Source organism: Vulpes lagopus, chromosome 1 (genome assembly GCF_018345385.1).
Source record: "Vulpes lagopus strain Blue_001 chromosome 1, ASM1834538v1, whole genome shotgun sequence".
In the NCBI taxonomy this organism is placed as follows: domain Eukaryota; kingdom Metazoa; phylum Chordata; class Mammalia; order Carnivora; family Canidae; genus Vulpes; species Vulpes lagopus.
This window is the reverse complement of record NC_054824.1, coordinates 151,680,362-151,694,545: the sequence shown is the minus strand read 5'-3', so window position 1 is coordinate 151,694,545 and position 14,184 is coordinate 151,680,362. Positions and strand designations below refer to the sequence as shown.

The 14,184-nt window shown below is 38.2% G+C and overlaps 1 protein-coding gene across 9 annotated transcripts in view; it reads left to right on the top strand.

Moving 5' to 3' along the window:
- SDCCAG8 (SHH signaling and ciliogenesis regulator SDCCAG8) overlaps nucleotides 1-14,184 on the top strand; it is a 241,883-nt gene that overhangs the window by 125,914 nt on the left and 101,785 nt on the right. The window contains exon 14 of one of the 9 annotated variants that reach the window (XM_041751196.1): nucleotides 8,924-9,281. The exons of the other annotated variants lie outside the window; for them this stretch is intronic. Coding sequence (XP_041607130.1) covers nucleotides 8,924-9,044 — 121 coding nt within the window. The 3' untranslated portion in view covers nucleotides 9,045-9,281. Of the gene's footprint in view, nucleotides 1-8,923; nucleotides 9,282-14,184 lie in introns of those variants that run through there. 9 annotated transcript variants of the gene reach the window in all.

The window sequence follows — 14,184 nt, the reverse complement described above, 5'->3', positions numbered from 1 at the left end:
GAGTGGGCACCAAATGGGTCAGGAAACATTTGGAAACAGCCTGTGACACTGACGTCCAGCTGAGGGAAAAACTGCTCCATCTTGGCTCTGCATGACCTCTCCACAGCAGGCACTGGTCACCTGAGGGAGAGCTGAGCATCTCCTGCCCTGGCCAAGGTGGTTGGGGGGAGAGCCAAGCAGAGTATGAAGGGATCCCTTTATCAAAAGAATCCACCCTATGTTGAGAGTACAGTTATTCTAATTATTCTAATGTAGCTATAGCAACAAAAGAAGTATATAAAATAGAGTGAGAAGTCACTATTGGAATATATGCAAGGGGTAAGGGGAAGAGGGAGTTCAAGATGAGGCATTAAAAGTGGGTTTTAGCAGGTACGAGGGTTGCTGGTTTTCCAGTAGCTGATCTGAAGTGTGGTTCACCAGGCTGGGCATAGCTTGCTTTTGACACCAGTCCTGGTTCTCTTTCTGAGGACCTTCTGTCACCTTGGGAAAAGTCTCCTACTGCATTTTATTTCCTGCAGATCTTAACTGTAATTTTATGAAGATATATGTGAATATGAAAATCACAAAACTCATTCAGGGTTCTGTAAGTCTGAGGGGTTCCTCATCTGTTCAGGGATGATGCTACTAATGAGAATTTGTGTAAAATATATTAATTAGCAGTCACAGTGCATTGCTCAATCTAGAAAACTTTAGGGCAATTGCAGCAAGATCAGATTACTCAATTTTTTTTTTGGCAAGGTGGTGATGGTGACAAGTCAGGGACATGAAGAGAATATATCGTTAAATATATGACTTCCCACTTTCTAACTCTTAGATGGCCCTCTTTGTCTTCGGAGGAAAACCACCTTGGTACTCCTGATATTAGCTGTTCGTCAAGCGAGAAATAATGGGAGTAGCTCTGCAACCTTGGGGCTCTTTAAGCTCTGTCTTGCTGCACTAATGGCAGTTCTGGATTCTTCCCCTATTTCTGAAATAAGGCGTTTATTCAGGATCAGTCACTATTGAATTAGTCGACAATGTTCGGTGAGGAAAGATGATAATTACATTTAGGACTTAGATAAAATCCATCCCCGGTGAAAAGAGAGCCCATGTCAGAAATGTAAGAGGAGCCCAAATTCAGGTCCCGCGCTCAGATTGATTTGCACAAAGGCTTGTCTGTCTGTTAAAAGTGGAAGAAAGAAGGACAGCATGAGACAACTCATGTAACTAATCAACTTTTGAGATGCTGTTTCATATGTTTGCTTTTCATTAAATTCAGGAATGGTTGCGACTTTGTTGTTGTGATTCAGTCAACATTTATTCCTATCTGTTTTTCATATACAAAGGCTTGGGGATGCCAGAAAATAAACTGTTAACGGAGAATTAACTTCTTTGGCATGCTTTCATACTTATCTTCCAAATTAAAGAAAATGAAATGGGCAGAAACAGAGTGTAGATTACCTCCTTTTTGTCAAAAATGGTGGGAATTTGAAAATTAATAATAAAAAAGGGAACAGATGCAGTAACATGCCAGAGGGAGATTAATGTGGAGAGTAAAATCTGTGAGCAACAAAACTGAAGCAAACTGAATCAGTGGGAGGTGGTTGTACAATCAAAATCAGGATAAAAGAGAAATTACAAACAACCCTGCACTTGTCAAAGTAGTAGTAATGAAATCCTGACTCTGCCAGCAGTGAGAACCTGTGTTAGCACTTTGGGGTAAGGATGGTAGCCGGGTGCCAGGTAGGAGGGCAGTGTTAGGTTGCTGGGCAGCAGCCATCTTGCGTAGAACAGATGGCATCGAAAGCTGGCAGGGGAGGGGCTCCTTAGCAGAACTAATCAGACAGTAACAGATAGGGCAGCTGGGAAGACTGACCACAGAGAGGGAGTCTGCGGGGTAGCCGAGTGCCATGATGTTTGCAGTGGTGTGCCCATTGGTCTGAGATAAGACCTTGCAATGTCTTTCCCATCCACGGAAGAACGGAAACTTTTGTTTCAAAAGAAAAATTGAGTTGAATTTGTAGCACGGTTGGGGGTGGGGGCGGGCATCAGGGTAGAGAGCGAGGAAGGAAGAATTGTCCATCTCGAAAGTCGGGGCATGCATTTTCATCCCTGGCTCCCACAGAACTTTGGTTTTTGCTGTTTGTGTGGTTCTGCCGTCCTCATGTGTATGATGTGGCACAGGGAAGGATCGCTTTATGTATTTTATGCATCAGAGAGTTTCTGATATTGAGGCTATGGTTAAAATTAGAAGAGACTTTTCGATATGATTTCTACCACATATGTCTTTAACAAATGAAAGCCCAGACCAACAGATGATATGTGCATTTATGCCTAATAATTTCTCATAACCTAATTGGAGCCATGTTGATCCAGAGCCACTTGACCTTCTTTTCTCTACCGTAAAACTGCGATTGAACATCAGAATGCTAAGCCTAATTCAGAACTCAACCTTAAAACAAAAATAAGAGCAAGTCATTCTGAAAGAAATGAAAGAGAAAATGACCTATTAAATTTAATAACTCATTAAGGAATCGTGTTTTTTAAATATAGAGTTGGGACATTGATGCTAAAACTATTATTTTAACAAAGAAATCCAGATCTCCTACATCTGTTTTTGAACTAGTATATTTCTCTCTCTCTCTCTTTTTTTTGCAGAAGCTTTGTAGCTTGGCTCAATTTATTCATTTTGGAGGGGGAGGGGGAAACATTACCAGGATTTGAAATAGGTGGTATAACATAGCCATATGCTATTTATGCAGCAGTTTCTGCAATAAATCTAATTTGGTGCTGTCAAAAAATTAGACTTATTTGATATAACAGCACATTAGTAAATGATTGTGGCAGATTTAAAGTTGTCATTTAGTTTCTCCTTACTCTTAACAGAATCTCACAAATTTGTCTTCTCCCCCTTGCTCAACTCTGTGAAAATGTCTCAGTTCTTTGTCCTGAAGTCCTGCAAATATTTTCACATCTGAAACAAGGTCTTGCCTTGAGGTAACTGAGGAAGGGGGTGGAAGAAGGAGTACCCTCTGTTGTTAAAAGGCTGCAGGGATAGATAGGCAGAAAAATACATACACCAGGGAAAAATCGTTGTATTCTCATCGTTTTAAATTCTTGGAAAAGCAAAACTGCTAGTCTCATTCAGAATGTCGATAAATGAGGCCGGTCAGTTCTCTATTAAGGAGCTGAAATATTTTTACCTTCCAGCCTACGTACATATGCTGCTTCAGAAAAACTGGTATGAACGAATGTGAGTGACATCAGCTCTTCCTCCTCACCTAGCAGGGCCCTTGGAAATGGTTTCCCTGTTCTCTAGTGCAACCTGGCAACATTGCTTCAATGCCACCTTATTTTATTTTATTTTTTTTTATTTATCTTTATTCTTCTGTGAAATTTGTCTTTCAGGTGCTGGTATCAAAGTATCTAAAACTTTTTCCTAGTTTTTCTGCTTAAAAGATAAAACAAGCACCTTACACCTGAGGCAGATAACTGTAACAGTATTCTCTGAATTCCTTAAATCGGTCCATTTGGAAGAGTAATCGTGATATTATTTCCCTTTTCTTTTTCTTACGTATTTATGGAGGGGAAGAGTAGATGTGTGTGCACACCCCATGCATCCGTGTGTGAGTGTAAGTGCTGTTCAACTGAGCGGTTTTTCATTTGTTTATGTTCTTGTCATATACATTTTCTAAAACAAGCCTACTAGTGGGTTTCTGAAATGCAATTTGCTAAGAATGGAGCGTTCCTTCACGGTGATTTAAGCAGCCCCTGTGAAACTAGCATTTTGCTAATACTTCTTTCTTTTATATAGCAAATCAGACCACGGAAGTGATCAGATTACCAGTACCCTTTCTATGCTATTCAGAAGCAGGGATCCAGGTAACCAAGCTACCGTCAGGCACAGATTACACTAAAGGGGATAAAATACCGAGAAAAATACTAAACAAACTTGCTGGGTAAATTAGATACTACTTCTGAAATTTTCTCCACATGAATAGAAATTATTTAGAAGTCATGTTTTGGGAAGCTGGAAGAGGAAGCACCTCTTAGAATTCATATTTTGTGTTCAAAAGCCACACCTTCAATTACATTATATGTGTTTCATAAGAATGATTTATAGGACATAGGGAATTTTGGAGATTAGGAATAGAGTTGAAATTCAAGCTAAAAAAGAATGTCTCTGCACTTGGATTTGAAGCTGTCTTTGTCGGGTTTTGTTTTTGCTTTTATATTTAGCATCACAATAATTTTCTCTAACACATCTGAAGAATTGTTCTGGAAAAGTCTCTTTTTTTTGTAAATTATAAATATTTAATCAAACCCTTAAGATTCAAATTTTAGATTGCAGGTTTTTAAGCTGCTTTTATTAATAAAACCTGCCTGCAATTTTATGTCAATGAGAAAAGCTTTCATTTTTGCCTTTTCTACAAAGGATTTAGAAAATTTTCCTGGCTCAATTAATTGTGCTTATTAATAAAAACATATGCAATAGGATCAAATCTTGGGGTAATTCTTCCAAATATAAAAGCAGCATTATGAATGAAGTACCACTTAGGTTTACATTTAGCTTCACATTTCTAACAGTGCTTTGGTTAAAATTCGTGTCATCTCTTTTCTCCTAGAAAAGTGATCTCCCTTTTTCTTAAAAGAAAACTGAATTGAGTCATTGGTTTACCTTTTTCTTAGAGAATATAGTTGTCTGAAATACTGGGAAATAATTCAACATAAAGTGATTTCATGTCCGATTTCTGAAGGGAGGGTAAATACTTGATAGCAGTGGATGACACAGAATAAATTCACTTGAGAGTATAATTTTCACCTAATTTTTATGAGTTAATTTTTTTTCACAGAACTGTCCTATTGGTACAATTTCTATTTCTTTAGCTAGATGATGATGTGCTTGTTGGGCAACATATATTTGAATATTATTGAAGCAGAATTGTTTATTTTTTTAAATGATGGAATTTAAAATATACTCAATTTGTATATTATGGGTTCAGTCTTTCAAAGCAGTAATGGAGCTGTGTGTTAATATATAGCTTATAATTGAAATGGTACATATTTGTACATTTTAAGCATTTCAGTGTAAAATTTCTTAATTGGAATACTCTTTCCCTTGGCTAATTCATTAGTGAAAATATTTATTCCTCAAGTTAATGCTGTATAGTATGAAGCAATTTTTACATAGTGTAAACTTGTTTATGATATTTTGATTTCACTTTAAAACTTTTATTTTGCTTCTTATACATATAGTTCATACTTGATATAATAAGAAGTGCAGACACACATGAAGGAAATACATATCAGCTGTCTGGTTTTACAAATGATCATGAAAATACCATGTCTTACTACTTTTGACTCCAAATTATTGTCTTCCCGAACCCAAAAGTAATTTTCACAAGTACATTACACAACAGAACTTCATCTTCTGCTGGTTAGCAGTAGAGGATTTAAATCCATGCCGACAGTTCATTTGACAATGACCTTGAGGGGCTTTGCTTCTTGAAGAAGAAAGCAGAAGCTTGCGGTAAACAAAGTTCACTTCTGACAGATGGATTGAATGACAGAAAGGTTGCGAGTGCCAGAATAGCCCTGGCAGAGGAGGAAATGTTCAGTGGAATCCAACAGGAGAGGAGGTGTGAACAGGTGCAGGGTTGCTGACGGAAGGGGAACCAGATGGAAGGAGCCAGAGCCAGTTTATTTAAAGGAAAAGGCAGAAAACATTGAAAGGCTGTGCGATCAGTGGCTAAAAGTGTTCATAGAGGAAGGTAAAAATTCACAAAGCAAAACTGCACAGTGGGGTAGCTAACACTTAGCATAATGGTAGTAATTTGTGAGTTTAGTTTGGAAGTTGCAATTGAAATACATTCATCTTGGCTCTTGACACCATCAAGGATAGATATTTGAAAGTTGTTTATTTTTTTTAAGTTTCTAAGCTTTTTTTTAATCCATCCATTAATTTAATTTTTTCCAGCCAGAAGCTCCGTTGTGATAATACTAAAATTGTGTCATCAGCTAGGAAAAGAAAAAAAAATTTAAGTGAAGGTTAACATTCCATTCAAATTTATCTTGTGATGCCTCAGTTTTGTTCACATATGGGAAGCAAATGCACGCACTGTTGGGTGACATCTGTAATATCTAAGAAATTTGCAATGTTGGAATGGATGCTGTTGGTTGCTTTTGTTGTTTTGAGTCTCTGTTCATTTCGTGAAGTCCAGTTTGATAGCTCCAGTAAGATTAATGCTCCCTAAAATGTGTATCTGCCTGCCAGATCTGCAGGTTAATTTCTGTTGCTGAGGTGTCCTGGTTGTCATTGACTTTCCATGACCTGTCTTTAAGGAGACACCTGCAAACTCAAGAGGCATTTACAATAGGAACAGTGTATACAGTAGGGCAAGGCAGGGAGGACTTTCTTATTTTCTTAGACTTATTAAAATTAAACTTTCTGCAAACCAAAGACATCCTTGGTAATCATCTGCCTGGTCACATCACACATGCCATTTATGTGGACCCTCGTCTACCACTGTTGTCCTTGAAATTTTCCTACGTTACATTACTGATAAAGAGCTGCCAATTGAGGAGGAGCTGCTAGGAAGCAATCCCCAAGAAAAATGATGAAAATGCACAATTATTTTGAGGTGTTAAAGATCTAGTAATTTATCCACAAGAGTTGCTGCACACTTTTCACAAAGATTAAATACCCAGGATATACTCAGCAAGCACTGTGTTCACATTCCCCATCTCAGAGCAGCCTGGATCGGATAGTTTACCATTGGATTCGGGCGGATATTCGGAACATTCTGATTTTAGAGATCACATCTACGATCCCTGGCATGTTTTTGTCAGTGAAAAGAGAGAATTGCAATTTGATTAGCAGTAATAGAAGACGTTGATTCATGCCTGTGTTGTTCTTGGAGAGCCGAGCTCTTGGTCATTTTTTTTTTTTTAAGACTGGGTGAGGCTATACACAACTGTATATTTGAAGGAAAACGAGTAAATGATTTGTTCCAAAAGAAGGAATTTGATCATCTGTATTTACAATCAGGTCCAAAATGTGCCTCTTTCTCCTCACTTGTTAAGTAGTTTTCATTTAATATATATTCTTATTAACCTAAAATTTTACATAAAGTTGGTTGGAGCTTACTTGCTCTAATTGTAATGTACTGAGTTTGCCACCTCTTCCATCATAGTTCCTGAGTACCTTTATAAAATCCTTCTAAAAACAATATTGAGCCTTTTAATAATAATATAAAAAACTAGCATGGTGCTGCCATATAAAATAATACCATAAAACTCACCTGAATTATGGGATGCAAATTGAAAGGTTGTAAAAAGAAACCACAACAATTAGTCATCATTTGGTGCCTCACAAATTAAGCTGCAAGCTCTTTATAGGTGGAACTAATAACTTCCCAGAAATATGTAAACTTAGCTATATTCAGCATAATGTCTTATGTCCTAGGGGTTTTGAAATTTTTTTGAATGAAGGGATAATGGGTTGACATAAACAGGCGTTCATTCAACATTAGCTATACTAGGTGCTGAAGATGTTTTAAATGAAGAGAGCATGATCCCTCTCCACAGGTAACTTACAACCTAGTGGATAAGGTGTACATAATAACTACCTATGTGTGTGTATGTGCGTGCGTGCGTGCGTGTGTGTTTGTGTTAAATCTGGAACAGTATTAAATATAGTAAAACATAAAACAGTATATTTATAAATGTTCTTTATCATTGTGAGTGAATGAATTAGTGGAACAAGCCTCGTCCGTCCAGCCCTCGTTATATGTGAGGACTGAGGTGAGGGAGGTTAAGTGACTTGCCCAAGGTCAGCAGTTCTTCAGTGGACACTGAAAAGTACAATCTCCATTTCCTTACTCTTAGTCTAGTGCTCTTCCTGGTACTCTGCATTATATAACCCTGATATTCAGTGATAATATGACTTGTCTGAATAAGCCTATTAAAAATCTTTCTGTCAGAGTCCTGCACAACCTGTTGCTGAAAGGAAAAGCAGCTTTCTTTTTGGTCTTTTCCACATGGTTACAAGTTCTTGAAACAAACAAAACACTGTAACTTGAGCAGCTGGGTGGCTCAGCGGTTTAGCGCCACTTTCGGCCCAGGGCATGATCCCGGAGACTGGGATCGAGTCCTGCGTCCAGCCTGCTTTACCCTCTGATTGTGAAGGGATAATGGGTTGATTGTGTGTGTGTGAAAAAGCAGTCCCAGCCTGCTTTTCCCTCTGCCTGTGTCTCTGCCTCTCTTCCCCTCTCTGTGTGTCTCTCATAATAAATAAATGAAATTAAAAACAAAAACGCTGTAACTTAAAAGCACCAATTACTACTTCTTGGAACACTGTTCCTGGGGGTAATGGTCAAGATAGCTCCCCTGACACCCTACTTACTCTCTGATAAGCTTGTTACTCACATTAACTCACTTAGTCTCCACCTGACCCTTTTGGATAGATTCTGCCGTGAGCCCATTTTACAGATAAGAAAACTGAGGTGCATGGGGTCACAGCACTGGCAATGAGGTAGAGTCGGTATTCAAGCCTCAGCAGTTAGGCTCCAGTATACATTTATTTATTACACTTAGTATATTGCCTCTGATGGTGGGTGTTCTGAGAAAATTGATTATGTGATCAATTCCTTTTGGAAAGTTGAATTGAATAGGGCTTTTGCCAGTAGGGCTTCTCAGAGCCTTGGAAATGCTAACTAGTGCACATTGTGACTCTCTTGCAAAGGGATTTAGTTTTCAGCATTTTCCAAATCTATATTACTTATGGAAACTCTTTTATTAAATCTCTACATGTCTCCCAGGAATCAGGTTTTAAGGAATACGCTTGGGGAAGAATTAATCGAAATTAATTTGTGGTAGGATAACTGAATTTTCACGTGGCAAGTTTTTATTTTCTTATCAGTACTTCTGGAACTTCTCTCCCTAGCCCTGCTCCGTGCTGCACTTCAATTCATGCAGAGAGCAGGTGGGTGGCACCTTTCAATTTAAGTGGAGTCTGTCCTCTAAAGTGGGGTGAGCATGGGGGAGCATCTCTGGCCATTACTTGAATAGTTAGCTGTGCCAGTGTCACATTACAATGGGGTCCTCCAGATCCACCATTTCAACTTGGCCCTTTATATGATAATAGTTCTTGAAAATAAATTTGGCAAATAACTAGATGCCAGTCAGTTGATCAGATTTAGGTATCTCTCTCAAAGCTTGACCCTTAGAATAAGATTTTATAGAGTAAGATTTAATGGATACTTTTGGACATAAATCCTTCCAAAAAAAAACCCTCTGGCAGGAATTATTGGCACAGATTCAAAGTCTGGGCCCCTAAATCAGACTCTGCAGTAGACCTTATTCTCCTTCAACTCTTGCTATCCTAATATTCCTTCCTCCCTTCCAAGTATATCCCTTCCTTTATCCTGAAGAAATGGAGTAACTAACTCATGGATAGTAAGCTCTAGAAGTCGAGAAGTTGAGAACTCATAATGTGTTAATTTTTTTGTAAATACACTTGGAGGTGCCTATAATTTATCATTTTTTCCAGCAGCTCCCATTGGTAAGATTTTTCTGTAAATAATGATGTTGCAGTGATAATGATGACTGGAACTGTGACTCTCATGAGGGCTTACTATGTGTGGTCCTGGCTTCCCCACCCACCCCTCCCCTTTCTGGGTTCTTGAATTCTATTTCTTCCAACAAACAAATTCCAGCAATTTTTGTAGAGAGTTGAAACCATTCATTGGCTTATCTGAATTCCACAAAGTGCAGATTATGTTTTGCAGTAAGTGAGAACTACAAAGGCAACAGATTAGCTCACCAGGCGGTGGGATAGTTTATTAAACTGGCTGACACACTAACTCATATGAGAATTTGGTCCTCTTGACAGACTATGGAAATGCTAGATTTTTACTAGAAACAAGTAATGAATTATACAAGATTGATGACTAGAGATTCAAAAATCTTTGGGAAAAAAAGGGAAATCCGTGGGGAAAAATCTCTTGGAGAATTTGTTATTTCCATTTAACAATTACAGAAAGACTATGAAATGCTAAAGATTTTCCAACTCTATGCACATTACCTTATTAGGAGTCTTAATGCATGTTCATAACTGGATATTTTTCTATAATTTGCCAGCTTGACTATGTGGAATAATTTTTAATATGCTTTATAATTTAATTTTAATTATGAATATGTATTTTGGGAGGTGCTTCAAACCAGATCTGATTTTTTTAAAAGGTTTTATTGCTTCCATTTGTATAATATGGTAACTGCTTCAGCTTTAGCTAATTCTTTATTTTCTGTCAGAAATCTCCTTCCATTCTCCTTTCAAGCAATGGTGACAGACCGATTTAAATGAGAAATTTGTCAAAGTAAAAAAAAAAATGTTATTTTAATAGCTTTTGCTTCTTATAAAAATTATGAGATTTGATATCTTCATGAGGCATTTAAAGTTAGCAGGTTTTGGCAACATGGTTATTTTGATTTGTGGCCCATCAGGATTAAAAATGATTCTTTGCTCTGGGGAAGTAGACAAAGGAGTTATGCTCAAACCCACACTGTCCAATGGAAATACAAGGAGAGCCACAAAATGCAAGCCACATATTTAATTAAAATTTCCAAATAACCATATTTTAAAAGGTAAAAAGAAACAGGTGAATTAATTCTAATAATTTAGTTAACCTAATAAAGAAAATGGCATCATTTCAACATGCAGTATAAATTAATGAGGTTTTTCACTTTTTTTTTCTAGTTCTTCACAGCCCAGTGCTCATTATTTACCCCTATAGGGCATCTCCCTTCAGCCTAGCCACGCATCAGGTGCATGGCAGCCACATGCGGCCAGTAGCTACAGTACAAACCATGGCATCCCTAGGCTCTTGTTTTCACTTTTCCCAGCTTCTCCTCAATGCCTGGTCAGGTTGCAGTTGGTTTCTCATGAGTGTAAAATCTGAATTCTGTTTCTACAAGAACTGGAATCATTCTATAAAACAAGAAAATCGTGTCAGGTTCTTCTGTAATTTTGGGGTCAGTAGCCAGGCCTGTCTTTTTTTTTGTACTTTTTTGAAGAATTGCCACTTTGAGCAAGAGAGGGAGAGGAAGCTGCCATTCCCTGCCGTTCTTTGAAGAGCAGCTCAACTTCCGGCTGTACCAGCAGCCCAAGAGAGTAAGTTCTTCCTGTCTTATGGGCCCATCTTTGCCTTTACACCTTACAGCTGTGGCAGATAAATTTGACAATGAGCTCACCAGATGAGTTTAGACCTTTTTCAAAGGGTGGTCGGGGCCAGATGTTGCTGGCTGCTTTATATAGATTGTCTCATGTATCCTGATAATATCATTTCATTAAAGGAGAAAAATGGCTTTAGACTGAGGTCCCGTCTAATGGCACATAACTGGTGCCTGGTGGGGCCAGGGCCCAAATCTGCTCTGTGTGCATACAAAGCCCAAACTCACATTTGCTCTACAATACCACTCCTCCCATATTGCTTTTATCAGTAAACTAAGGAAATTCTTTATTATTTCTTTGAGCTTGTGAGTCTTTGAAGTAATGGTATTGATTGTTACACTTTCAATAGTCATCTTCTAGGAAATAATAATAACAATAATAATGGTATTGATTAATATTTTTGATCACAGGATATGACCATGTTGTACTAAGCACATTTTACATACAGTGTTATGGTATTCCTGAAGAGAGGTATATTATTAACCCCATTTCATATTTGCAAAAACTGAGACATCAGGTAAGTGAATTGCTTAGGGTGCACAGCTAATAAGTCGACACATTGGGACTCTGATGCCGCATCCAGCTTACACCAAGGTCTGAGCTCTTAACCTCTGGCTCCTGTGTGCAAATTCATGACCCAGCCCTGCTGGCAGTGGGCTTACATGCTGAGGCCTCAAGTCCAGGGGCCCAATGTTGTTTTTAGAGGCCCTTTAGGATTTTAATTCTTTATATTCCTCAGGGCATGATTCCCCTGTTTGGGGTAAGCTCAGAACAGACTACTCTGTAGAAATGAATTTGAATATAGATTTAGAATAAAGGAAGAAGGAGGTCTTCAGGAACAGAACGGGCAGCTCTGTAGCCATAGGAATGCTGAGCATCATGGCCTTTTGAAGAAAACCCAACACACTTATGTTTCTGTAGAGAAGGAACCTTTCAGAAGGTAGGAAAGACTAATTATAAGCATGTGTTCCAAGTCAAATAGAAATCATGTTAAATCATAAAAATGACTACAAGGAAAAATGTTTTCTTGAGAAAAATGACCTCAGTACCGTGGCAAGAACATGCTTCTCTTATTTGGAAAAGTGAGGATAACACTGGGATGGGAATCTAAACACTTGAGCTCCGGTCAGTTTTTTTTTCTGTAAATATAATTGTGCTTTTCAGCTCCAGAATCCTGTGCAAAAATGGAAAGTTTACAGATATCTCAATCAAGATTTAAAAATGAACTAGCTATATTTTTGTTATCAAGCCAAGATTAGTCAATAGAACACAATCCTAATTCCTAGGTACAGACATACTGAATGTTTGACCAGAAGCTCACCACTTCAGCAACAATGTAAACTCCACTGTCTTTTTTACAGCATTTCCCCCACTTAAACTCAGACTTCTGGTAAATTCAGCCGTTTGACACATAGCTATAAACTGAGATATAAATTAAAAAGTACTTTTAAGAAGCAAAACAAGGGACACCTGAATGACTCGGTGGTTGAGCATCTGCCTTCGGCTCAGGACCCTGGGGTCCTGGGATTGAGTCCCACATCAGGCTCCCGATAGGGAGCCTGCTTCTCCCTCTGCCTATGTCTCTGCCTCTCTCTCTGTGTCTCTCATAAATAAATAAATAAAATCTTAAAAAAAAAAAAAGGAGGGAAAACAAAACATAGCAGCAACTCATAAACAACTGACACAAAAAATTTTAAGAAGTAGGTCAGTATACTTCGATTTGCTTTCTGGCTCTTTAGAACAGCGTCTGAGACTTCTCATGCAGCAACTGTTATAAACGGCCTTCTGTTTGCAGTCACTGGTAGTAGGCACCTGAAGGTACAATGGTGAGCCCTGATCCCTAAGAGCATCCCAGCAGTGGTGATGGTAGTAGCAAGCAGACATTCCTCATTTGACATTATGACCTTGATTATCAAGTGGAGTTGATTATAATTGCTCACAGAAACAAAGCCATAATAAATATATATTTTAGACATATTTCTACTGTAAACAGATTTCTGTGGGTCTTATGCCTGGAAAGTTCTCTCATGTGGAACACCTCACCTCTCAACATCCCAGATAAATGAAGGATTATTCTATTGTGCTTGAGAAATGAGATGCTATAAAGTAGATTTAAAAATTTTTGCTATTATGACCTATCTCTTAAGAAATTTAGTAACCACAAAGCAACCAACACATTCCCCATTTAATAATCGATCTGAGAAATTTCAAAAACAAAAAAATTTTCAAAAACATTTTATTTTTATTTATTTTATTTATTTTTTAAAAGATTTTTATTTATTTATTCATGATAGACATAGAGAGAGAGAGAGGAAGAGACACAGTCAGAGGAAGAAGCAGGCTCCATGCCGGGAGCCCGATGTGGGACTCAATCCCGGGACTCCAGGACTGCACCCTGGGCCAAAGACAGGCGCTAAACCGCTGAGCCACCCAGGGATCCCCTCAAAAACATTTTTTTTTAATTTTATTTATTTATTCATGATAGACACAGAGAGAGAGGCAGAGACACAGGCAGAGGGAGAAGCAGGCTCCAAGCAGGGAGTCCGATGCGGGACTCGATCCTGGGACTCCAGGATCATGCATGCCCTGGGCTAAAGGCAGGCACCAAACCACTGAGCCACCCAGGGATGCCCCCTCAAAAACATTTTAATAAAATAGAAACTTTTTTCAATTGGTAGTATCACAACTTGACAATGATGCATATCCATTGACAGGTTACAGAAATTCCATTATAGTATATATCGATCCTACTGATGTCTGATCTGAAGTGACTCAACAGAAGGATGAATTATGAGGACTAGTAGATAAGCTGACATCTTTCAGAGAGGACTGGCAAGAATGGACCAAAGTGATCAATTTATATAGAAGGGTTAGAGATAGAAAATATGGATATTTTGACAATAGGAAGATACATAGGCAAAATCATGATCTAATTTATTTTATGCGATAGCGTATTCTCATTCTTTGCTCTGGTG